Below are 27,404 nucleotides of genomic sequence, written 5' to 3'. Positions count from 1 at the left end.
TGCTAGTATGTTTTCGAAAATAAGTTGGGGAGTGAGCAAGACATCGTTTTGTTTTATTGAGCAGTTATACGTGGTTTCGTCTATAGTAATTTTGGATTAGAAATATTCAACATCATTCTCGTGTGCAATTTCAATGAACACATTTTTGGTTTTCTCATCACTTCAATACAGCTCCAGTTTATAAACCAACAGCAGTTTGTATTAGAAAAACTACAATGCTTGCATGTTCTCAAGTAATTTATATTGCTAAAAACAATTTTTTTAAAAAAAAAACATTTACTCATCTGGATCATGCACGCCATCAGCAAGTAAAAATGCAGCAATAGAAACTAATCTGAGCAAAAACTACTGAATTAGTTCTACCAAGTGCACACTCATGGAGGATACTCAGATAAAAGCTTCCTCAGAATGATGTTAGTCACCCCCCAGCTGAATCCACGATACTGCAGCCATCTCACGATCCTTGCCTTTCGGTTTTCAAGAGATGAGCTTTGACCTTGGAGCCACTGCTTGGTGGCCTTAACATAGAGGCGTTTGAATGCAGGCTCAGAGATTCCGTGTTGTGTGCTTCTAGATTTGTCACCAGAGTCATCCTCCTGGAATACCTGTCTTGTTGCTGTGTCTACTTCCGTTTCACTCACTCCTTTCTGAACAAGTACCTGCCGGAGCTCCGAACCATTACATAACGTTTTGACAGCAAAATGAAAGAAACAAAAGTACTTACACAAATACTTGGTGAAAGTGCATATCTAATCATCTAGAAATAAACATTAGCTACTTATAATTAACTTTAAAAGCACTTGGCTATTGAGGTTAAGCCAGTTCACAAGTTTAAACAGAAACTCCAATTATGTCAAGGAATGCTGTTGTCATCTCAACAATTCATCCATATTTTGGGCAAACCTTCCAGTTGGAATAAGATATCAAGTATCAGAAGTGAATTTGCACAAGCATGCAGACGTTGCCGAAAGATTAGCAAATAAATGCATTTGCGAGATCAAATGACATGAAAATGAGAAGGCTAACCCATTTGATACGCTTTGGGCCCCAAGTTGATGACAGCCAGCGAGAACGAGAGAAGGATTCCGCATAGAGACCATCATTTAATAAACCCCTTCAACAGTTAAGCATGAAATTAGATGACTCAAGTGAAAAAATTGTCAATTTGTGCATGTAAATAATATATAGAAAATTTATAATTCAAGGAAATAACGTGTTAAAATAGGAGTCTTTCATCGTACTCTGGTATCCTTGAAGCAGCTCCAGAAGATCAACAATTTCAAATAGAAATATAAATGATCTTACAAAGAAAGTTCACAAGATAAACTAATAAGTTGGGGTTAGGTAACCTTTTAAAGGTCCAACTATGATTCAATTTTAAACTTAAATCTACTCATTTGATAAACAATTGGCTAATTGATTCCCACAATATAAATTTTATTATTTTGTCTGACTGCTTCAAAATAAAAACTTCTTAAAACCTTACAAAATTTAAGCTTCTGGTTTAGAACATTCAAGCATACGAAATTTCCTAATTTTAAACTGCATGAATGTCATGAATGTACATAAGCAAATTTTTAGATAAGTCAGTTAATCTACAGTCTACAAATACAGTGTACATCTATCTTTTATAGAATAGATTTTTTTTTTTTAACTTTATATAAAAGTGTACCTGGTTACCAATCATATTGCCTCCTCAGTGCTTACTTCCTAACAAGGTTGTCCCTTTTGTAAAGCTTTCCCATCCCTTCTCACCTATTTTCCAGCATGTTCTGAATTATGCTCTCTTTGCCTCTTATGTTGAGATCAAAAGATCAAGCTTCCCTCACTCATTTCTGCCCACACCACCCAAACTCACAGTTGTTCTGTCTCTCTTCTCCCAGTCCCCCACTTGCTGTTTCCCTTTATCCATGTACTCATCACCAACCTTCTTCCATTGGCATAACAAAACACTGTAGCTCCCCACCCTCCCTCCCATTGTTATTCACATTTGCAATAATACTTTTCCAAATAGACCCGTCCCTTCTCTCTCAAACCACATGAAATCTCCCGCTGAGATTGCTTCTCTTTTGCAGAGCTTGCTTCTCTGACAGACCTGCCTACTCTTGATCTTGAATTATGAAGCCATGTGATTCTCTATTCGAGACTAATTCCCCTCCCCTCTTCTCCGTAGACTCATTCCTTTTGTGTAGACTCCTCGACTATAGGTGGATTTTTACGGAAAATGCTCCTTTCCTACAAACTGACTCTCCATGCCCCCCTCGCATAGAAACTAAGCTTCTCACTTCTATATTCTTCTCCTAATGTAAAATTCATTTCTAACTCTTCCCATTACGTTCATCTAAAGCCTGCATAGCTATTTGTCTTTGTTATCTTCTCAACCACCATAGTGGCCTCCACCATTGATCCTAAAACCAATAATGTTATCAAATCCAATATTAAAATCAAAGGTTCCAATTACCTTGATAGTCATCTCACTTCTCCCCATCCAAGTTTAGAGAGATGCAACAAACTTAGCATGGCATACTCTTACAGTTTTCCCTTAGCTTCTCAACAGTATGGAACAAACAATTGATTCACCAGTGATGTGTTTCTCTACTTCAAATGAAATGGACACCTCTTTGGCAAATATTCTCTCAAGAACAAAATGTCTCCTAAATATATGATGCATATGAAAATATTTTTAATTTATCATAAGATGGTTGTTCAATACCATAATAGTTCATTGATCTCTAAGGCAAGTAAGATAAGCTAAGTTATATCATCCAGTCTCCATAAAGCCTTACGTTTTCAAATGCCCACTTGAAATATTTCAATAGGTAGAATGATTTTTTGGCCTAGATAATTAACACAACACAATCCACTCATAATTACTTTCCCATGCTATACTACCATCCTTATCAAATGTCTTGAGTTGGATCTTTCATGCTACCAACACATGTTGCCTCCCTTTCTCCATCTGAATCATCAATATTGCTAGACGAGGTTGTGGTGATGAAGGGCAAGATTGTGGATGTTGATGTACTTCATATTCTTCTTGTGTCAATCAATGTCTCACCAACCATCAATAGGATTCTTGTTATGATAAGTCTGTAGGAATCTTTCGCAAAAAACAATAAATATATGCAGTAGAAAAACCGATCCCTATTCATGCAAATAGAGTATACATGTTTGATCGAGTTGTTCCCTTTGTTGCATGAACGGTACAATCCCGGCAGCAACTTTGGTTCATCGGTAGATATCCACACGAGCAAGTCCCTCGGTTCTTCTCCAAGACCTTCGGAATTGGAGCTCTCTCTTTTCACACGGAAAATGGAAGAAGAGAAAAGGATTCGTGTCAACCCCTCATCTAGCTAGAGATGACATATATATTGGCAATCCAAGAGACACCCAAAACCTCTTTATCTTCTTAGCCTATTTATGGCTATCTAAGGTGACATTAAAAGGAAGATCAACGCTAACTCTTTTTCTTCTCCAATGAACTCTTATCTGATGACTCTTCATCTTCTCCAATGACTATTAGGGTTTATCTTAATGGGCTCTTCATTAAGTTGGGCCATAATAAGATCTAAAACCAATTTCAGGATTAAGACTCAAACTTATACAGTTTTAGTCAAACTAAAATAAATCAATCTCTAAATCGACATGCTGACCCAATAGGTTCTCGTAACGTTGGCAGTGTTTCTGAAACCATTTTTAGATACACAAGCAATGCATCAATGCTACCCAAGTGACGAGAATGTCGAGATCCGACCTAACTTATCCATATATATAATCTTATATAAGTCAATCCTTCTATCATCGATATCTAGATTGATCCATGAGGCATAAACCGTGTCATCCTCTTATCAATCTTTATATTTATTGATCTCCAAGTATATTGACTTATTTGTGCATGACCATGCATTTTAGTAGTCCTACTTAATCAAAAGGTCCACAGATATTACTTCCATCATATAGAAGGGATAGATCTTCATCTATATCACTCCGCATAACTTATTGCATATCCAGTGATCGACTTTATAGTCCACCTTGTTACTAATAACATTTGTCAATACCAAAGTACACAACTCCCGCAATGACTTCAGGTCTAAAGACTATTCATATCAATAGTCACTATGAGAATATTTATAACACTCATATAACGATCCATGAAACATTCTCATGGAGAGTCAGTACATATTCTCTAATATATACCCATGTGTCAACTTGATATCTTATATTCATGACTTGTGAGATTAAGTTATCAATTGACCTACATGTTAGTCTCAATACATTAATATTGTCCTTGTATATTAATGCTTGACTAGGAATAATTAAGAGTAGCGTTTTATATATATCTACAGTCTCCCGCTATCAATTCAACCAATTGATATGTCGTAGACTAAAACCTATTACCCTAAGACATTATTATAATTATTCATCTGGCACATATTTGAAGTAAATATAATAACCATAAACTTTGTCTTTTATTAATAAAATATGATACAAAAGTTTCCTTGTCAATCATTTCATAATTAGCTCTAAGGGATAATACTAACAAAGTCTTGGACAACTAACCACCACACATAATTGTTAAAATCAACATAGCATCCTCATCTCCTGATGCCAACATCCACAGCAATACTATTCATTTGGTCAACTATGAACATTTTTTTTCGTTAGCACTAGGTATCCGGTTTATGACGACTAATCTAGGGGTGACCAGCCCGGACCCACAAAAGCTTCTTATCGGCTACCAGGATAAATCGAAAAACACTCACAGTGGGCAGCTTATCAACCCAATGTTCTTAGAGCATCTCCAATGTAGCTTTTTTAACAGGTTTGTAGAGTTGGAAAAGCTCAACAAAAAAGCTCTAATGAGTGGAGACATAAGCTTTGAGGTTTTTATTTTAAGAGCAGGTTTGATATTTCAAACCTGTTTTTTTCTCTTGAAGATAGAGCCATTAATCATTGAAAAATTAATATTGCATGTTTGATTTTTTTAAAACCATTAAATATTTTATTTAATAGTTAAATTATACATTTTTCTTTTGAAAATAAATATATTTGATAAGTTAAAAAAATACAAATGACTATAATTAAATTAAAATTCATAAGTTAATTAAATATTAAATAAAAATTATAAATTAAATTAAATTAAAAATCATAAGTTTATTAATTTATTAATTAAAAATTATAAATAAATTAATTTAAAGATGAGAATTAAATAAAATATTAAGTAAAAATTATATAGAGATATTAAATGAAAAAATAAAAATAAAGATGTATGATTTGTGATGTAGGACCCACAAAAAAAGTTGTATGGAGGTTTTTTTGATTGTGGAGAGAATAGTAGGTTTTTCTATTTTTGACGTGGCATTGATGTGGCATATTGGAAACTAAAAAAAAACTTATGAAGAGGTTTAACTATTGGAGATGCCCTTAGGTCAACTATTCATTAAGAGAAATTCATCCTTTAGTTTGCCAAAGCTAGGACTCAATTGGAACTCAATCCTTAAATATCTAGGACTCAATCCTTAAATATGAACAATTTTAAAGATTTGTTTCAGAACTCATTTAGTTCATCTAAATTTCCTAAACTATCTCCACCTCAAGTATTGCTTCTATAGCAAAATTCAAGACTGCATGGTTACTCAGTTCATGTGCATCTACACATGACAGAGTGAATTGATTTGTACCCTTTAACATCCCACCTTGTTTCTATTGCTGGTAATTCTTTTTTTATGTATATTACTATTCTTAGACAAATTTCTTTATTTATGTTATGAAGTTTCCCATAAATTTATGATTCATTAACACTTATAAAATCTAATTGTCACTGTCACGTAATCCTTTATTATATCCATTGTGTTTTATAGAATTTGTGGGCAAAGCCCATAATTATTAAAGTCCATGAATACAGTGTCCATTAACTAGACAATCACCACTCTAACGCTCTTACTACCACCCTTAACCCATGCCAGCAATAGTGCTATCCAAGGTTCAAAATCTCGAGTCATGGTAAAATTTTGATGCATGATGCCGGTAATGGATACGAATTGAATAAGGAATTAGATAAAACATAGGAAGGAGACATTGTAGGTGTCAGACGTGATTTTAAATCATATACCATAGTAGGCGAACGGGTCAAAACATATCATTCCAACAAATTACCAAAACTTGATACCACTACAATATCTCTTTTCTTTGCTTCATTTCCTTCTTCCAATTTCCAATCTATCACCAGTACCATATATCGAATCGTCAGCACGATCCTAGAACAATATCTTTTTATTCAAGACCCAAAATAGATTTTGAACTTTGGTGCTACTACGAAGTGGAATATGTTGGTGCAAGCAACACCATATCATAGTCATTTAAAGCATGAGGTGCCCAAAAACGCATAGGTGTTACAGGGCATGAGGCGCTAAGCGCAAGATGAAGCGCACGCCTTACTAAAGTAAGGTGCTTTGGATATAAATTTTTACAATTCAAACATATATGAAAAATTTCTACCAAATATTTATTAACAAAATTCAAATATTTTATAAATTATTAAACAATAATGTAAATATAAAATTCACTAACATTCAAATTCACAAATTATTTCATTGATTTTCTCTATAGTACTGATTTTCAAAATATAGTGTTGTTTTTGAAAATCAACACCATGAGAAAATAAGTGAAATAAGTGGAAGGCGAGGGGAGGTTGATGCTTATTTTTTAAGGGAGAGGAAAAGTCACACGGAAAGAAATTCAGTAAATTAAATATGTAAGGGATTAAGGGCATCTCCAATGCAAAGTTTTGGGGAGATTTGTAAAATCAAAAAAGTTGAATAAAAAAATTTGAATCATTGTAAAATGAAGAGGTAAAGTTTGAGGTTTTTTAGTTTAAGCACAGTAGTAAAAAATCAAACCTATTTTTTTTCTCTTGAATGTGAAACCTGTAATTAATGATAAAGTACTGTTGCATATTTCACCATTTCAAAACAATTTTAAAATGAATTATTTTATCTCAAAGACTGAATTATTTTATCCGTTGCAAAGCAATGGTAACGTGGGTGGCCACTTCGATTAGTGTATCTATTAATTAACTAACCATTGCTAATACATTTACTTCAATACATTTATTTTATTTCTTAAATTTTCACTATAAATATGATGAACATTTTTTTTCCATTCAAACTACAACTATCGATCTCTTCTTATTTCTCATTCAAACTACTCATTTGATCCTACAATTCTAATTTTCATTCAAAATAGATGAAAATTCTAGTAGATCTTTTAGTAATTTTTTGAATTCACAAAATCTTGAAGAAAATTAAATTAAAGATCATAATTAATTAAAATATTAAATAAAAATTATATAGAGATTAAATGAAAAAATAATAAATAAATATATGTTATTTATAATATAGAGCCCATAAAAAAGCTATAGGGAGGTTTTTTAATAGTAGGGAAGAATAGTAAGTTTTTATACTTTTGATGTGGCATATTGGAGACTATAAAAAAACTCATTTAAAGATTTAACCATTAGAGATGCCCTATTGAAGATTGATGTTCATTTTCTAGCAAAAAAAAAAAAATCACGCAAGAAAAATATGTTGCATGCATGCAAGTTAATCGAACCAAACTAATTTAAAGTGTAATTAAAGGTATGCATTTGGCTTTAAAACAAAATTTTCAAATTCAATAAGGCGAGAAAAATCACACTTTAAGCGCTTCTTAACCTCTGAAAAGACACGTGCTTAAGGGTGCTTCATTCAAGTACTACGTGTTGGTCCCTTGGCAGCCGACTAGGAGAAGGTGAATAGCCCTGCAATTATAATCGAAATACCTTTATCTTTCTTTCGGTGTTCACTTCAACAATAAAAAATAAATACAATAACTGAAAGAAATACGAGGCAAGAAGGCTACTTGGTTTGCAACCGGGGAGGTTGCTAATCTAAGGCAAATGAAGCTCTTTAAGTCGACTCCTTCGACGCAAGTCGGAGGCAGAGAAACCTCATACACGACGTTGACAGCTCACGAACAATAAAAAACAGGAAAGAATTCAAGTACAATTAAAGTGTTGTTCAAAACTGGTTGAACTAGGGCTCTATTTATAATTCGCTGGTCAATCTATTGTTGACGTGACGGACTCCGGGTGCCTGGATGCTAATCCAAACACCTCCAGCGTGGTAAATTCTATATCTACACAACGGCTTCACAACGGCGCTGAGATAAAGTTTTTTCCACTTTAAAGCACCTAGACTAATCCGAGCACCCGAATCATTACTCACATGGACCCAAAAGAGATCCACTGTGTAACGGACCGAAATGGGCACCTCGTTGGCATCAGGGTGGTCCGGGCACCTAGACTATATCGTCCTGGGGCCCGGACGGTCCGGGTGCCCATTCTAGTAAGCCAACTGCTGACTCGTCCAGCATCCTCTCCACTCGCTAGTTTCTTCTCCAATCGCTTGGGTGATCCTCTGGCCTTCTAGAGTTAAACTCACCCGAACTCAACTCGGACCTTCTTCTTGAGCAGTTTTCCGCTTCAGTTTCTTGTCCTTCAAAAGTGTCGCGCGTGTGTCCTTCTCACTCTACCGGTGTACTCTTCCGCAACTTCTCTTGCCCCTTGGATGCACCGAGTCCATCGACTAGATTCTTATGCTATCCTTCTCGTCTGCCGCGTCTTTCGCTCGACTTTTTGCATTCCTAAGTCCCTGCACACTCAGACGCAAGACATAAAAATATGCAGAGCCTAACTTAACTTGGTTGACCACATCAAAACCAATGCGGGGTACTTATAATCTCCACCTTTTTAATGTGAATCAACCCAAGTTAAGTTAGAATTAAACTAAAACAATAAACTAAATGAATATATAATTTAGTACTTTTAATTTGAAAATTAAAATAAATGATACAAAAAGATTATACCTACCACTATACTTAATGTTATTTCTCTCACTTTGATCACAGTAAAAAATAGGGGTAAGGATCGAAAATAAATTGAAAAATAAATTATAAGGGTTATAGTGACTAATTTTTAGAAAAATTATGGGAATTATTTTTCAAAAACCAAAATTTTTATGATTTAAAATTAATTTTTGTAAAAATTATTTTAAAATTATTTTAAAATTATTTTTAATCTTTGAAAATTTTTATCAAAGTTAAACACAATAATCCAGAATAATGCTAAATTTTTTTGTGAATAAACAAAATTAATATAAGTAATAATAAATTATTTTATGCCGAAAGATGTATTTTTTAAAAAAATATTTAAAAATAAATCTTGAGCTTGAAAAATTTTGTAAATTTTTTTGAGTATGTAAAATAGAAAATATACCTATCGAAAAAATAAATTTTCGAAGATTGAATTTTTAAGAATTTTTAATATTAAAAATTAATATTTTAGCAAAAAAATTCGTAAACAATTCATTAACGATCAAAAAAATTTCATAAAAAAATTATCCAAATAGAGACTTTACTCAGTTATCACTATAAAAATTTTGAGCAAGAAATGCTAACAGAGTTTGCATGTAAAAATAATGTTTTTAAGTAAAGCAATTAGTCTAACAAATCAATTAAATTTAAAGAGAATTTTAAAGACATAATTTTGAAATCCAATATAGGTAACCTACTGGATTTACAAGATATTTTCTAGGATCGTAAAGTACCTCTTAAACTTAAAGGTAAGTTCTATAAAACCGCAGTTAGACCTGATATATTATATGGAGCTGAGTGTTCGGCTATGACTCGAGCACATGAGCAGAAGATGAGAGTTGCAGGGATGAGGATGTTAAGGTGGATGTGTGGACATACGAGGATGGATAAAATAAGAAATGAGAGCAATAGAGAGAAAGTCGGAGTTGCATCTATTGAGAAAAAACTTTGAGAGACACGTTTAAGATGGTACGGACATGTACTTAGACGACCAATAAATACTCCAGTTAGGCGATGTGAAACTATGATAAACATGCATACCAAACGAGGAAGAGGAAGACCAAAAAAGATTTAGTTAGCAACAATAAAATAAGATAAAATTTATTTAAATATAGATGATGATATAATAGGAGATAGAGCTCAATGGTGTAAAAGGATAAAATTCTACGTTTAAGATAAAATTCATACAGCTGACCACACCTAGTGGAAAAAGACTTGGTTGTTGTTGTTGTATTTTCATTTCTAGGTTTTCCTTTTTCAATTGCTCATTTTTCGTTTTCAATTTATAAAGCGACTTAAACATAGATTTTATTCCTAAATATAATTGATCAGTAGATAAAAGACATACCTCATTTACCATATCGGATCTGAAACATGATTCTCCCCCTTCATCGCTGCATTCTTCTAATGTGGCTCCCTCTTCATCGATGCTAGCTTCCGAGTTACTTTGTTCTTCGTGACAAGGCATCAGTGTCAATCCAACATACGCTTATATCTCGAATTCGGATGAACTTTCGTCTCAGGTGGCCTTGAGATTCTTGCGTTTGGATCGCCTTAGCCCTTTGTCTTTCTCCTTATTGTGGCCAGTCATCCTTGATGTGTTCTTCTTCATGACAATTGTAACATCAAAATTTTCTTTTGCTTCTTGGAATTAACTAAAGACAACAACTAATAAGAAGTGAAGCTTATCCAGGTTGTTGGCAATTGTTCTTACAACGAAAAAACCAACCATTATCCTGCTCTACTTTTTTTTAGTCTTTTATTCTAGACCAGTCATGACCGCCCATAACAACCGGTCATGGTCAGTCCCAAGCCCAGATAAAGGAGAAGGGTTGCATTAGGTTGTCAGCCAAGATCAAAACTATGACAAATATTCAATGAATGAATCCATTAAATTATTGTGCTAATGCTAGGTTGTTCCTCGGAAGGAACGCGTTGCAAGATCCGACTGTAACGTCTCGACAAGGACTGCTACATCTCCAGAACTCAGTGTAATGTTAAATATGCAAGAGTTCGTGTTACAAGGTCCGACTGTAACATCTCAGCAAGGACCACTACATCTCTATGAAAACTTGGATATAGTGTTAAATAGGCAAAAATTCTCACACATAGGTTGGATAAGAATAAATATGATAAGAAAGCTAATAATATAAGATTTAGAACATTGAACATAGGAACTCCCATCGGTAAATCAATAGACGTAGTAGATATGATGATTAGAAGAATTAGTATTTTGTGTGTACAAGAGACAAAATGGATAGGCGAGAAGGAAAAAATGATAAAGAACTCGGATTTTAAGTTATGATACACTGGAACGAGTAAAACAAGAAATAGAGTGAGTATTATTATAGATAATTTGTAAAAGGATGAAGTTGTAGGAGTAATTAGAAAATGGGATAAAATTATAGCCCTTAAGATAATAGTGGCGAAAGAAACTATGAACATAATTAGCGTATATGCACAAGTAGGATTAGATGAAGCTACCAAATCAAGGTTTTGGGAGGACTTAAATGAAATATTGCAAAATATTCCACCAAATAAAATGATTTTAATGGGAGGTGATCTAAATGGACATGTCGGAGTGAAAAATGAGGAATATGATAGGGTACATGGGAGTTATGAATTTGAAATGAGAAATGAGGAAGGGAAGACTCTATATGATTTTGCGATAGCATATGACCTTATATTAGCTAATACGTTTTTTAAGAAAAGAGAAGAACGCTTAGTCACATTCAAAAGTGGAAATAATAAATCGCAAATTGACTTTCTTATGGTTAGGAAGAAGGATAGAAAGATTTGTAAGGATTACAAAATCATCCCTGGAGAAAGCTTAACTACCCAACATAGGTTAGTAGTGTTGGATATATGCCTCAAACATAGTATCAATAGAAAGAAAATATATACGATTTCTAGAATTAAGTAGCGGAAGTTAAAGGATGGGAAGCAAAATATATTTAAGGAGAAAGTAGAAGTACAAGCATTAGGTGAAATATACATTGACTCTAATACAACATGGGATAAGATGGTATCAAAGTTGAAAATAGTAACTAAGAGTGTACTCAGTGAGTCAAAGGGACATGCACCACTAAGTAAGGAATCTTAATGGTGGAAATAAGAAAGTACAAGAAAAAGTGAAGGAAAAAACGAATAGCTTATAAGGAATTATATATTTGTAAGAACGAGGAAAACTTAAAAAAATATATAATAGTCAAGAAAAAAGCTAAGAAAGTAGTGAGTGAAGTAAAAAATAAAATTTTTAAACGATTATATCAAAAATTGGATACAAAAGAGGAAGAAAGAGACATTTATAGAATAACTAAAGTGAGAAAAAGGAAAACAAGTAGCCAAATAAAATGTATTAAAGATGAAAGTAATAGGGTATTAGTAAACGATAGAGAAATAAAAGAGCGATGGAAAAGGTATTTTCATCAACTTTTTAATGAAAGTTTAGGTAACCAACTTAACTTAGATAATTTAAGTAGGTCAAATGAGTATAGAAATTTTAATTTTTATCGTAGAATTCAAACTTCATAAGTAAAACAAACTTTAAATGAGATACACAATGGAAAAGTCGTTGGACCAAATGATATTCTAATAGAGGTATGGAAATGCCTAGGGAAACAAGATATTGAATGTCTTACAAAATTATTTAACATGATATTGAAAATGAAAAAAAAAAATCTCTGATCAATGGAGGATACGACTCTAATTCCCTTATATAAAAATAAGGGAGACGTATAAAATCGTGCAAACTATAGGGGTATTAAACTAATGAGTCATTATATGAAACTTTAGGAAAAAGTAATAGAAAAAAGATTAAGGAAGGAGACCATAGTGATCGAAAATCAATTTGGATTCATGCCTGGAAGGTCGACAATAGAAGTTATACATCTTCTTAGACAATTAATTAAAAAATATCGGGAGCAAAAACAAGATCTACACATGGTATTCATTGACTTAAAAAAAGCTTATGATAGAGTCCCAAAAGAAATTATATGGAGAATTCTAGAAAAGAGAGATGCTAGCGTAACATATATTGAGCTAATTAAGGATATGTACGAGAATGTAATGACCAGAGTAAAGAATTCAAGCGGAGTAACTGAAGCATCAAGGATCAGCTCTAAGTCTCTATCGAAACACATAAAGAAGTAAATGCTAAACTTGAATTTTAGCGAGAAACACTAGAAGGGAAAGATTTTAAGATTAATAGATTAAAGATAGAATATATGGAATTTAAGTTTAACAATATTAGAAGTAATGAGACAATTGTTAAGAAAGAAGAGAATGAGTTGTCCGGAACCGAGAGATTTAACTATTTAGGATTATTTTTGCAAAACGATAGAGGGATTGAGAGAGATGTCTTACATAGAATACAAGTAGGATGGGTGAAATGGAGGAGATCGTCGAGTGTTTTGTGTGACCGTAAACTTCCTCTTAAACTTAAAGGTAAGTTATATAAAACCGCAGTTAGACCCACTATGTTATATGAAGCTGAATGTTGGGACTCGAGCACATGAGCAGAAGATAAAGAGTTGTAGAGATGAGAATGTTAAGGTGGATGTGTGAACATACGAGGATGGACAAAATAAGAAATGAGAGAATTAAAGAGAAAGTCAGAGTTGCATCTATTGAGGAAAAACTCCGAGAGACACATTTAAGATGGTACAGACATGTACTTAAATAACCAATAAATGCTCCAGTTAGGCGATGTGAAACTATGATAAACATGCATATCAAACGAGAAAAAGGAAGACCAAAAAGACTTGATTAGCAACAATAAAACAAGATAAAATTTATTTAAATATAGATGATGATATAGTAGGAGATAGAGCTCAATGACGTAAAAGGATTCATACAGCCGACCCCACTTAGTTTGGAAAATGCTTGATTGTTGTTGATGTTATTCTAGAACTTAAGTTACCTATGAGCTCATTCATACTTTTCAATTCAACTTTAGTTTTTGTTTTGTTATTATTATCATTGTAAAAGACTTTTTATAAATGTTTTTTTGCCTACAGTAATGAAAATATATAGTGGGCTCACCTTACAAGTTTGAAAGAACCTAAGGATTCCAAGTCACGTTAAATCAATTTGTATTAGCTTTGACTTACTGGCTTATGTTTCCCTTTTCTAACTCTTGAATTTGCATCAAAAGCATTTTTGGACCTCAAGTGTGCTCCTATTCACTCCTTTTAATAGTGTCATCAGTCCTAACAAGTGTTATAGAGTAATTACTCCGAGATAATGGACTAAATATCCACTAGAAATAGGACCATTTTTTTCTTCTTCAACCTGTAGTGTGCAAGTTCTCTTTCGACCAGTGGAAGATGATGCATGAATCCTCAAGAAAAGAATTGCAAGAAGAACCATAGCCTGTGTCGACAGGGTAACCAAGGAAGAAAGATCATATACATTGGAAGTTGAAAGACATGAACCATCTAGTTCATCTGGTCCTAACAACTAACATTTTCAATGTGAGCCATTTCCATTTGACATTGATAGAAGATCAAAATGTGATCATTTCCATTAGGCCAAAAAACATATGCAAAGAAAAACCTTGCATTCAATTATTACTTATATCAACTTTGTTGTCAAAAGATAAAAATAAGCCAAAACTCTGCATAGATTTTACCCATAAAAATTTAAGATAAGATAGTCAATATTCTTAGTCTTAATACTACTCATTCAACAAGGATAATTAAGAACCGTAAATGTTACCACAATTCCTAGTTGCACTAAATAGAAATACACTCAAATACATCACAGGTTAAAAAAATACTGGAAACTTACCTTTCTTTTGCACTGGATATCACTGCAGCAACTACATCTTTAGGATACCTCTTGCCTCGTAATTTCTTTCGCAGCTCAAGTGTCGTAAATGCTCTGTCAAGGAACATCATTGTTAATAATCATATCATGGTTATAACTTAAGCATGCCTGATAAAATGTGAAGTAGAAATGTAATATAAAGCACTCTCGAGCAGAAAAGACCACAAAATGTATATAAAACAGGTGGTGCAGATTTCTAGAGAGCAGAATACAGAGATACTCTCTAGTTGCCAATAATTGATCAAAAATTAAAAAAAAAATATGATACAATATCTAATATGTAACGAACAGAAAAACTTGTGAAGATGTTAATGAAAAACATTCCAAGCTTAGGTTCTTCATTTTGCCGAAAAAGTTTCATGTCTAGGCCTAATTTGAAGTGCTAACCTTGCAGCAAGTAATTCAATTGCCATTTGCTCAGCTTCTTGCTTAATGGGCCTCTCCATTACAGTCTCACTGTTGGTCATCACAGAAGAATCTTGAGCCTCAACAAGGGATACTTCAAAATTGTTATCCAAAGCACACTCCATGCTATCTGGAGAACAATTTTTGATATCATTAAACTTTAGATTATCTTCATTTTCCATCAATAATCCAACTCAATCTAGCTGCAGAAGAAGTGAACAAACAAAAGCATCTTCATAGTGAAAATATAGTCCATCTTAAGAAGCTCCGAAACCACTAGTTCGTATTTCTTGCTAATACTGGTTTCAGTCCCTCACCAAAATGATTATGTGCCGGTGTCAACCTGTGTTGACACATGGTATAGGTAGACTCAGATTAGTTGTGCTGAAAGAAGAAGCTAATGATACAAAAGGAGGAACAAGAAGGATGATTGGGAATAATGTATCAACAAGTTGAGGTTAATGAAATTCAAACTATTAATGGTATGCCATTATAGAAGAGCCGCTGGAAAGAAGTAAGTGAGTTGGTTAAAAACCATCACCTCCAATCTCAGCATGACGAAGCAAACCAGCAGTATTGAAGAGCAATCTCATTTACTGACTACAAAAAGTGAAGTGAGCAATGGCCACTTCTAATAATTAATATGCTCATTCACCAACAAGGTAGAAGAAGAGAGAAAGAAGCAAGAGGAAGAAGAGGCACATGCTTCTCCTGACTCTTGAGTGGTGGTCTGGTCCTCCACACATAGCACAGCATTTTCGTTGCTGTGCTGGTGCAACCTTGTAATGATTCTGTTGATTTGAGTCAATAAGAGGAGTGGCAACTTTTGCTTGTGTCAACTAAAATGGAACAATATACTAAGCCATACTTGCATCAACTCAACATTATTCACTTGTGTTCTGCTACTGGTGGTAATCATGCAAGCCAAAACTATATCTACAGCTTCTACACGAAAGAAATGGTTTATTGTCCAACAACCCAAGGTGGTTATTCATGTGATAGAAAAGAAGCACAAGTCTATATGCACTTTACTTTTAAGAGAAAAAAAAAAAAAGATATCCAAATGCTATCATAGGGAACTAGAGAGGATAAAAATGTCAGAAAATAAATCACAAAAGATAGAAGAAGAAATTTAAGCAATTAAGGAAGGCCATAATACAAAAGCAAAATGTTTTAGCAACTAAGAAGTTTTCCCAGGGGGTATAAATAACTCACTGTCATCTTCATCAAAATGAATGGTTTCATAAAAGCTACCATCATCTTCTATCGCTCTGGAAGTTCCTCTTACGATTGGATTGTTTTTTTTCCCTTTGCATGTACTTATTGATGAAAATGCTACTGCTTTTATGATCTTGGCGTCTTCCCCCGGAACCATTATAAATGAACCCAACATCTTACATCTGCTCTTCGTCCTAGATCAAGATGAGCGTAAAACAAAAAAATACTTAGGAACTGCAAAATTCATTCTTTCAGTTAAAAATAGCACAAAATACAAAGAACATGCTAAAATCATGTAATTTCTCCTAAAAACTTTCCACTTATTTGACCAAAGGAGACAAAAAATTTCATATACAAACTTTTTCGGAAGAAAAGTACAAAGGCAAGTTCAGTACAAACGAATTACCATGAAGAAGTTATCAGGGAGCCGAACTGACCATAGAGAGACATTCGGAAGCTTCGATGGGCCGCTAAAGTCATCATTTCATGATCCGTACGGCCCCTTTCAAGGATTAGGGCAACTGCAGTAACCCAAAAAGATAACCACGTAGTTATGAAGGAGAACGGTCGAGCAAGAAGTTGAGAGAGGTGAAAGCGGAGAGATAGCAGAAGAAGAGGAAGAGAGGATGATGATAGAGGAGGAGGAGGCGGCGGCCAAGAGGAAGCTGAGGAAATCGGAACCGGGTGGGGCCTTTTATTTTTCCCCAACAACTGTTCGACCTTCGGGAAGCCTGACGGAAGAATTTAATTAGATTATTCCGATAATTTATTTTTTAAGAAAATAATATATTTTTTATTTATTCGGATGAGTTTCTCTTTTTAATTTCTTTATTTGATAGAAATTGAATAAATCAAAATACACACAATTAAACTGAAAAATTTTCAATAATTAAAATTTTTAATTTTGATTTTAATTAAATTCATTATTAATAAAAAAAATTGATTAATTAAATTTTTAATTAAATTAATCAATATTTTATTAATTTTAATTAATTTAATTTTTATTAAAAAATTTGATCAATTCTGTTAATTAAAAAATCGATTTATTTAATTTTCAGTTAATTTAATTTGATTTAGTTTTAACTGAATACTTATTCCTATTAATGAACATATTCCACTTCAATTATCCTAATCAATTTTTATAGTTGGCATCATATATTCAATTTGTACCAATTAATTCTAAGATAATCGATTGTTCTATGTATATTTTTCATTGACCATTAAGATAAATTGCAAAGTATTCGAAGTGAGTAATCCATCAATCTAATATTCTTATATCAATCGTCCATTAAAAAAATTATTAATTCATTGAAATTGAGATAAATTTGATTTTTTTTTTTAGATACTTAGGAAACTAAGCTGCACCATTCTGGGGTCAATTTAATCTTATCAATTGAAAGGTAAGCTAGTGGATTTGGTTGGAGATTAGGTAATAAAAAAGTAAGCTATCGTGTCAAGCGAGGGAAAACAAGTTTGATTTAGGGCTTAAAAAAGTGAAAAAAGGTATTTCTAATTATAAGTATAGTCAAAAGAAATATTCTACACGAGTAATGACGTAATCGTCAAGCTTTTTAAGCAGTTAACTAGGTATTTAAAAGTTGAATCTTAACTGTAGTATATTACAGAGATTTTTTTTTAGTAGGATGAAAATTCTAAGAACGTTGGTCATTCAGATGGGTCTCCATCAGCGCATCCTAATTTACTTTAATAATTGATGGAAAATCTTTATAGGGTCAAACTGGTCATATCCAATATTAATTGATTTAAAAAGCTAGATAACTAGATTAAAAAATCCCTATTTTAAAAATATCAAAACTAATAAAAATCCACCTCCTTATTAGAAATTAAAAAGAAACCTTATAGCTCAATTCTCACAATTTCATGATAAGAAATAGGGTAATTTTCTAAACAATTAAGATTCAATGTTTTAATTGAACTATTAATGAAGTTTAGGCACCACGTCTAAAGTTATTATACTTCCTAAATTTACTTGGTGAACAAAATATAGAGGCAAACTGTCTACCATAGGATTAATCGGATCGTAAGATTTAAATATCAGGTATAAAAAAAAAATAGAAACCTCCTTTATGAATGATGATAACCATTTACAAAATAATACACATTAAAAGACATTGAATTTATCCTTAAAGCTCCTTTGTATCTAAGTTATTCTCTTCAACTAAGGTTGTTAGGCTGCAATAGTATTATGAAGGAGCCTAATTAGTCATATTCTAGTTCTTCAAAGACTATTCATAATTATGGCTCATACTTGCAAGGACCCTACTCATTTATGGTTTCAACCTATAAGGATAATGACACATGCCTATAAGCCCCTATATGGTTATGGCTTTTCCTTGAAATTTCTTGATGTGCATAGATTGTATACATTTTTATTCATGCTTTGACGTACATGTACTTATATTTTTTGAGTAAGATCTATGTTATTACTCTCTACTTTATCTCTATTTTAGCATTATTATTATTTTTTGTCGGAGATCTACTCTTTGCTTGTTCTCTATTGACAATACGTGCTTTAGAACGAAAGTGGAGTTAAAGTGTACTTTGAAGCAACCTTAGAAGATGAGTAGAGGTTGGTCGTGCCCCATGGCACGGTCATGTTCCCCATCAGAGACTGGCCACAGTATGGTCGTGCCCGTGACTGTATGAATCCATACGGTCGTGCCTCTCTTGCTTTGAAAAACTAGAGTTTAGCAGTGCCCCCAGGGAAACGACTGTGACACTGCCCAAGCAGGGTCATGTCCACACCTATAAAAGAGATGTTCTTCTCTCTTTTTAGAGAAGGAAGAGTTTTCCCCTTGAGGAGGCTCACTTAGTCAAGATCCGCTCCTCATCCGCACTACAATCGATGATCCAAAGTCATTTTCATCTTCTCCTTCACCTCCGGAAGCAAAAGATTAGATCCGGAGACTCTTCAACACATTGGATAAGGCTTCTTTCTCCTTTCTCTTAGATTTGAGTAGAAGGTTGTAATCTCTATGTCTTCAAGTTTAGTTTCACTTATTATGGAGTAGATCCACATTGTTCTAGAATTAAGAAAGTAATTGTGATATGTGATTGATGCAAACTTTATGGATTTGCCAATATCCTATTCAAATGACATGTTTATATATTGTATCTATTTGATTAATGTGTGTGAGATGTCTTTATGCTTGAATGTCATGTTTGATGGAATAGATGTATTGATTGCTCACCCCGTAGAGGGGATGCCTTAGATCATATGATTGTGGAAGCCCCTGAAGGATCGAAAGATGCGATAGAGGGGGGGTGAATATCGCACGTTAAAAACTTTTCTTTTGCTTGTAAAACAAATCGGAATAAGCAACGAAAATGAAAACGAAAACAATACAAATGACACAAGTTGGTTACTTGGTTCGGAGCCTAGGTCGACTTCTACTCAAGACCTGCAATCCTTGATCGTATCCTTAGGCAATCCACTAAAACTCTTCTTTCTGAAATATTCGAAAAGAAGTAGTGCGTACAATATGAAGAATGTAAAATAGTAACAAACTACTATCTTTTAGAAATTAAAACAATACAAGCATAAATAAAAATTATATTGACACTAGATAGAAGATAAAGCTCGCTCAGTATTTCTAGATGGAGCAACTTGCTTGTGAAAGTGAAGTGTAGAGTAGCAGAACGAATAGGAGCTTTTTACAATGTTGACTTCAAAATTCATTACTCGCCTCGGACCTCAAGCTCTCCTTATATAAGCCTTGATTGGTCGACTGATAAATCGTTCGATCGACTGATCAGTTCAGTCAATCAAACCTCCTATCGATCGACTGAACCCTGTGCTTTCCTTCTGTGTTAAGATTGATCTTCGTGCATTTATGAGCTTTAATGGTTCAGTCTGAAGGATCGAGAGGAAGCGATAGAGGGGGGGGTGAATATTGCTCCTTTAAAACTCTTTTCTTTTTGTAACGACTCATAGAACAAATACCAAAGTGGCAACGAAAAACAATACAAAAGACTTAAGTGGTTACTTGGTTCGGAGCCTACGTTGACTCCTACTCTAAGACTCGTGATCCTTGATCGCACTGTTGGGTAATTACTATAATCTTTCAGTAAGATCCTTGATCGACTCCTACTCTTAATAATTTTAATTTAATTTTAAGTTTATTTTAATTTTATTAGTTAAATTTTAATTAAATTAAGTTTAGCTTAATTTTAATTGGTTTAATTTAATTAAGTTTAGTATAGTTTAATTTTAATATAATTACATTTTTAAAAATGATTAAGTTAGAAAATTAAGTTTGAAAATTAAGTTTGATTGGTGGTTGCACCAATTCAGAGCAGAATTTGGATCTAATACCACTTGTTGGATCGATCACACGTGAGAGGGGGAGTGAATCACATGGTTTTCAAAAACTCATCTTCTGTTTTTAAGATCAAAGTAAGAACGCAGCGGAAAACTAAAAGAAATGAGAACACAAGAAGACATGAACAGTTTACTTGGTTCGGAGCCTTTGGCGACTCCTACTCCATGACCCAGGTCCCGCGGATCTATCATTGGGTAATCCACTAAAGGCCTCTTCCAGTACCTCCGGAAGAGGGAATCGAGTACAAAGAAAGTTAAACAAGTGCAGCACACTGCACTTGCCTTTGCAGTAATTAATTACAAAAGAAAATTACCAACACTTAAAGATTAAAGTAGGAGTACTCGTGTCGATGTCGGTTTGTCGGCTATGATCGGAAGTTCTCGGAGCAGTTGTCGGGCGTAGCAACTTTGCAGCAAAGTCGTAGCATAAGCCGCCGAAGCAGTTAGAACTTCAAATGAATGCGTAGTAGCTCGTATAAGTGTTGTTGTAGGTTGCATGGTCGAGTTTGCCTTATATAGGATGTGGAAGGCGCCTTCCATAGGCATAGAAGGCACTTTCAATGAGTCAAAATCTATCCCAAGCTTCTCTGGAGCCTATTGCCGAACAGGTCAAATTTTACCCTGGGGAAGGCGTATTCCATAGCCATGGAAAACACCTTCTATGAATAGTACGAAGGCACCTTCACTGCTTGAAGGCTCATTTGGATACTGTTCATCTGAAGACAAATTTTCTCCTTTGTCCTACACAACAATGTTAGTCTAAATAATAAAGTAATAACCTGCAAGACAAGTGTTAATACAATAATAATGAGTAGTATTAATTAGTTCCTGTCCTCCCAGGACCAGGAACTAGTCAAGGTTGTTAGGACCGAAAAGTAGCTAGAGGGGGGGGTGAATAACTCTTCGCGTGTGTCGTGTGCTTGTCGTTGCTTGTTTCTTCAAGAATGCGCAGCGGAAATACAAAGAAACAACATACAACGCTAACACGGTTGGTTTACTTGGTATCCACCTCACAAGAGGTGAATAGTCCAAGGATCCACACCTACACACACACCCTCCACTAATAAAACTCTCCTTTATGGTAGCTACCAAGGGCGGAGAAGCCCTACAAGATTCAATACAAGAAGAAAGGGAAAGGTAATGAAATACAAGCTTACAAGCTTACAATGAGTGCAAAAACCCTAACCCTAGTTTCTTCTCCTTGCTTTGATCCGCCTCTTGACTTGGAAGAACCTCCAAGAACCTTCAAGAACTGGCGATCTCGAGCTTGAGAAGAGCTGTGGAGGAGCTGGTGAAGATCTAAAATGAATCGGTGAAGAAGTGCCGAAGACAACGCTCGCCTGCGGCTCAAATACGACGCAACGGTCAGATCCCAATCGATTCGATTATTCCCAATCGATCGGGGAGGCTTTGGATCGATCCACAGATCGATCCAGAGCGCCTCTGTGCTCTGGAAAAACGCCTAGATCGATCCACGGATCGATCCAGCGCTTATCGCGATAAGCAGCAGCGTCCCAATCGATCCACTGATCGATTGGGACCTCTGGATCGATCCATTGATCGATCCAGAGGCTCTCTGTTCGCTGGGAAAGGCCTGGATCGATCCACTGATCGATCCAGCTCTTGGTTTTTGCCCAAAACCAAGTCCAAGCCTCTCAAACCAACATCCGGTCAACCTTGACCTGTTGGTACATCATGCCTAGCATCTGGTCACTCCCTTGACCTGCCAGGACTCCCCACCAAGTGTCCGGTCAATGCCTTTGACCCACTTGGACTTTTCTCTTCATGTCAAGTGTCCGGTCACTCCCTTGACCTACTTGAACTTCCACCAGATGTCTGGTCAACCTTGACCCATCTGGATTTTCTCGTGCTAAGTATCCAGTCAATCCTTTGACCTACTTGGACTTCCCAACACCAGATGTCCGATCATCCTTGATCCATCTGGATTTTCCCTTGCCTGGCTTCACTCACCAGGACTTTCACCTAGTTTCACTCACTAGGGTTTTCCATCTGCCTAGCTTCACTCACTAGGACTTCCACCTAGCTTCACTCACCATGATTTCCTTCTGCCTAGCTTCACTCACCAGGACTTTCACCTGGCTTCACTCACCAGGATTTCCTTCTGCCTAGCTTCACTCACCAGGACTTTCCATCTGCCTAACCTTCCAGTTAGGACTTCACAGTCAGGTATCCGATCATCCTTGATCTACTTGACTCTTCTTCATCCATACTGATTAGTCCCTGATCAGAATCTCCCCATATGAACAACTGCACCTGCATTGTCCATATGTCTACATGTATTGTCAAACATCGAAACTATGACCAAGACTCAAGCTTGGTCAACTCAGTCAACCTTGACCTAAGGGATATTGCACCAACAATCTCCCCCTTTTTGATGTTTGACAATACCTTTAAGTTAGGTCCACTCTGAGTTAAGCTAATCCCATAGCCTTAACTCTCTTCATGCCAAAGTATGAATGTTGGTTCCCTTCATTCTCCTCCTATGACCTCCCCCATAGGTAATGAAGGCCTAACTTAAACCACACATTCTCCCCCTATTGGCACACATCAAACAAACATTATCTCTTCCCCTGAAGAGATACTCATCATAGGTTATAACTTCACTCGTTGAACCTTTATCCCTTTTGAAGCTCTCCCCCTGAAGAGTTTCTCAAGGTTGTGATCAACATCATAATGAAGGTCTCATACCCTTCATTTTCCTTACATTCTCCCTTAATGTAGACAAATGCCCAACCTTGAGCATTTTTCAACCACTTGAAATACCACTTGAAATAATGAGGATATCCACTCCCCATTTCAAGTTCAAATGCTCATTCAGGAGCATTTTCTCTAAAGAAGGTTAACCACCCTCCAAGGTTCATGAAAAATAATTTTTCATGTCTTTAAAGAGTCCCTCCCCCTAAAGACATGGTGGTAACTTCTGTCATTGCACCAACAATGACTTGAAATTCCTAAACCTTTAGGAACCCAAATTTAGAAGTTTTGAGGTTCAAATGTTCAAAATTTGAAACAAACCTCAACCTAAACTCCAATTTAGTCTTCCTTAATCGAACCATCCTTGTTTCAACATGAAAACACCCTTTTTATGTATACAAATGTATTTTGAGGGGTTTGGAATGGTTATATTGACTAAACAAGGTTCAAAATGCTGAAATCAGGCTTTCTCAGCCAAAATCAGCATCCTGGATCGATTGGAGTTGGGTTCCAATCGATTGAACCTAGCTGAATCGATCCACTGATCGATTCAGTATGTGTAGATCGATTGGCTGATCGATCCAGCGAGCTTCTGCTCGCGAGAATTGCCTTCTGAATCGATCCACTGATCGATTCAGACACTCCAATCGATCCATGGATCGATCGGTGCTCTGATAGTTGCTGAATTTCAAATTCAGCCAACTTCAGAAACCCCTAGAAAATTCTACAAAATCCAAAAATCATGAAATTTCGTGTAGACATTATTTAGGGCATACTTTATCATGAAAAAATAGTTTTCTATGAAAATACATCATATTTTCAAAGATTTGACACAAACTTGAAAACTTGCAAAAACTTTAGTGTTTCTTCAAGCTTGTGTCTAACTATTCAACGGTGATTACTATCAAAAGATAGCTTTTACCAAGGTTTTCCAAAATCATTTAAAAAACATTTTCAAAACCAATATCCCATCATGTTCCTTGGGCTTAATGTACATGACTTGTACATTAGCTTTCCCAATGATGGGAAAACACATAACTATGTGTTTTGATGAATTTAAAACTCAAAAGAATGCACTAAATCAACATCTTGAGTTTTGTTCATCATCCTAACATCTCACTTGTATCCAATGTGCACTAAAACACATACAAGTCATCTTATTGGTCTTTGTGAGATGTAAAGTTTGGTTTTACCCTAATCTAGGGATCATGCATATCTATCTAGGCATTTTGTGGATATTGAACATCCACTTAAGATGTTACTTGTTAATACAACTTGTTGACAACACTTGTTGAAAACACTTGTTGATAAATGCCATTTGTCCTTCCTTTTAAGGAATTAAACATAATGCATGATAATGTTATGGTATACATCAAAATGAAATAATTTTCAAAAGAAAATATCCTATAACTCCATGATGTATGAATGTCATGACATGATATTTTTGGATCTTTCATAATAAAACATGAATGTAAAAATAAACATGATGTCATGACATATGATGGGCAAACAATCATGGCAAGGTTTAGCATAAGTAAAATATACCTAAATTACCTATCTAAGTATCCTTAACCACTTAGCTAACTCAAAATATATTGTTTTAACTTAAAACGTTAAACCTAGATTGCCCTGAATGCTTCAAAGAAATGTCAAAACCTAAATTGACATTTCTATTTCTCTTGATTTGTTTATGCCACTTAAAAATTAAGCATATCCTCAAATGTTGGCATATTCCATATTCCCTCAAGAGTAATCACATAAATCAAGACCCGGATTGCCTTAAATTTCTAAGAGAATACCAAAATCTCAACTTGGTATTTCTCTAGGTTTTCCCAATTTATGCCATTTTGAGATAAAATCAATTTTTCCACCATTAGGCACATTTTACTCTTTCAAGGAGTAAATGATAATTCCATTTCATTTTCAAAGGTTACCCAAAGACCTTGAAAATGCTCCTTGAGTGTCAATTTCCTCAAAGTTGGGTTAACTACCCTTCTAATCGGAGTTGACACTCTCTAACCCATCTATGGGGTAGAGAAGATGCTCCTAGGAACCCAACACCTATTGGTGCTCCTTGGATGCTCTAGGTACTCACTAGGGATAACTTCCCTAGATACCTTCCTAGTGACCTTGTTGGGCTTATTTGAAGCCTTGGTCACATTTTCTAGGTCAACTCTAGGGATAGCCTCCCTTGTGACCTTGTTAGTGACTTTCTTAGACTTCTTAGAAGTCTTAGTCACTTTGGCTGCAAAGATACTTCTAGGGATATCTTCCCTTGTATCCTTGACTTGACCTCTAGACTTAGGGTTTGTTCCATAACTATATGGAACCCTATGATAACTAGGCACATCCTTTTTAGCTTTGGGTTTGTATCCCAAACCTCTATGGCCATTGGATGTCTTTTGTACCCCTAAACCTAGGTTATGCTCATTTTGCCCTAATAGGATATTTTCCAATCTTTTTAGGGTCTTTTCTAATTTATCAAGTCTTGACCTCAAGACTTGATTTTCCCTCACTAGGTTCTTAGTATTTGATTTTTCATTTGATCCATGAGCATTTTTATTCATGGACTTGTATCTATTATCCTTAGTGTTCTTGCCTAAATGTCTATCTACCTTCCTAACCTTAGGTTGGGTAGTCTTGGCATGTAGAGCCACATGCTTTTCCTTAATGCCCTCATGCTTTCTATTCTTATGGTAAATTGCATTAAAATGATAAAAATTAAAACTATCATGCTTTTTACCATAACGTAAAGGGGTAGGCTCAATAAAAGTTACCTTTCTTTTTACCTTGGAGGCTCCCCCTTGACTTGAGCTTCCTCCTTGAGCCTTGACCATCTTCTTCCCCTTGGGGCATTGACTTCGGTAATGTCCTTTTTGTTGACACAAGAAGCACACAATGTGCTCCTTGCTCTTCTTTGTCCCGGGGGTGGTCTCCTCGGGCTTCTCCTTGCCCTTTTGTGTCACTTGACCTTTCCTCTTGGCCAAGTTGGGACACTTGCTCTTGTAGTGCCCACTTTCCCTACACTCAAAACATATTATATGATTTTTATTTTTAATTGAAACATTTATACCTTCTTGTGTAGGGATAGCACTTGCTCATCCATTTGATATTTCTTGAATTTTGGAGGTGGCACCATCTTCTTCTTCTTCGCTTGACCCGGATGTGGAGGCCTCTTCTTGCTCCGGGTTCATTGATCTACACTCCCCCTCAATCCTAGAGGTGGAGGCTTCATCATCTTGTACATGGAACAAGGAGTATGCTCTCTCCTTGTTCTCTTCATTGCACTCCCTTGAAGATGAAGCTTCTTCTTGGACTTCTTCTTCGAAGATTGAGCATTTCTCAACCTCGGAGTCCTCCTCTTGGTCTTGCTCCAAGGAGTCACCCTCTCTGGATTCTTCTTTCTCTTGTACAGTGGAGGGGATCTCTTCATGAAGCTTGGCCAATTTACTCCATAGTTCCTTTGCATCTTTAAATTCTCCAATTTTGCAAAGGATGGTGCTTGGCAATAAATTGACCAAAAGCTTGGTCACTTTGTCATTGGCCTCGCACCTTTGGACTTGCTCTTGGCTCCACTTGCTCCTCTTGAGAACTTTGCCCTTTGAGTTTGTTGGAGTCTTAAAGCCTTCCATAAGAGCAAACCATTGCTCTATCTCCATCATAAGAAAATTTTCGATTCTTGATTTCCAAGAATCGAAGCTCGTGGAAGTGTATGGTGGAGCCACCCTCGTGTCGAATCCGAGCCCATCTCGGAATTCCATTGTAGAAGTTGAGCTTTTGAATTTCTTCGACTTTGACAATTTTTCTTCAACTTCTTCACCCTCTAGCTCTTCTTGTTATGCTTGACCCTTCCAGTGATGATTCTGGTGAAGAGCAACCTCGCTCTGATACCACTTGTTAGGACCGAAAAGTAGCTAGAGGAGGGGGTGAATAGCTCTTCGCGTGTGTCGTGTGCTTGTCGTTGCTTGTTTCTTCAAGAATGCGC

At 35.2% G+C, this 27,404-nt stretch overlaps 1 protein-coding gene across 3 annotated transcripts; it reads right to left on the bottom strand.

Moving 5' to 3' along the window:
- Positions 1-128: 128 nt before the first annotated feature.
- On the bottom strand, positions 129-17,076 carry LOC122056572 (regulatory protein RecX-like). 3 transcript variants are annotated; one of them, XR_006133290.1, is made up of 7 exons: positions 16,769-17,076; positions 16,360-16,556; positions 15,127-15,274; positions 14,701-14,793; positions 7,696-7,798; positions 1,027-1,114; positions 634-659 (listed from the first exon to the last, which is right to left on the bottom strand). XR_006133290.1 is itself a non-coding variant. In XM_042618585.1 (6 exons), the coding sequence occupies exons 1-6, from the start codon at positions 16,843-16,845 to the stop codon at positions 375-377; spliced, it is 888 nt and encodes a 295-aa protein (XP_042474519.1). In that variant the 5' UTR covers positions 16,846-17,074; the 3' UTR covers positions 129-374. The 3 variants fall into 3 exon arrangements, 2 of the variants coding, with proteins under 2 accessions (XP_042474519.1, XP_042474527.1); XM_042618585.1 differs by lacking the exon at positions 7,696-7,798 and having other exon boundaries at positions 129-659; positions 16,769-17,074; XM_042618593.1 differs by lacking the exon at positions 7,696-7,798 and having other exon boundaries at positions 129-659; positions 16,800-17,074.
- Between the last annotated feature and the right edge of the window lie 10,328 nt (positions 17,077-27,404).

This window comes from Zingiber officinale, chromosome 1B (assembly GCF_018446385.1).
Source record: "Zingiber officinale cultivar Zhangliang chromosome 1B, Zo_v1.1, whole genome shotgun sequence".
NCBI lineage: Eukaryota > Viridiplantae > Streptophyta > Magnoliopsida > Zingiberales > Zingiberaceae > Zingiber > Zingiber officinale.
Note: the sequence above shows the minus strand (reverse complement) of the source record. Positions and strands in the feature narration are given on the sequence as shown.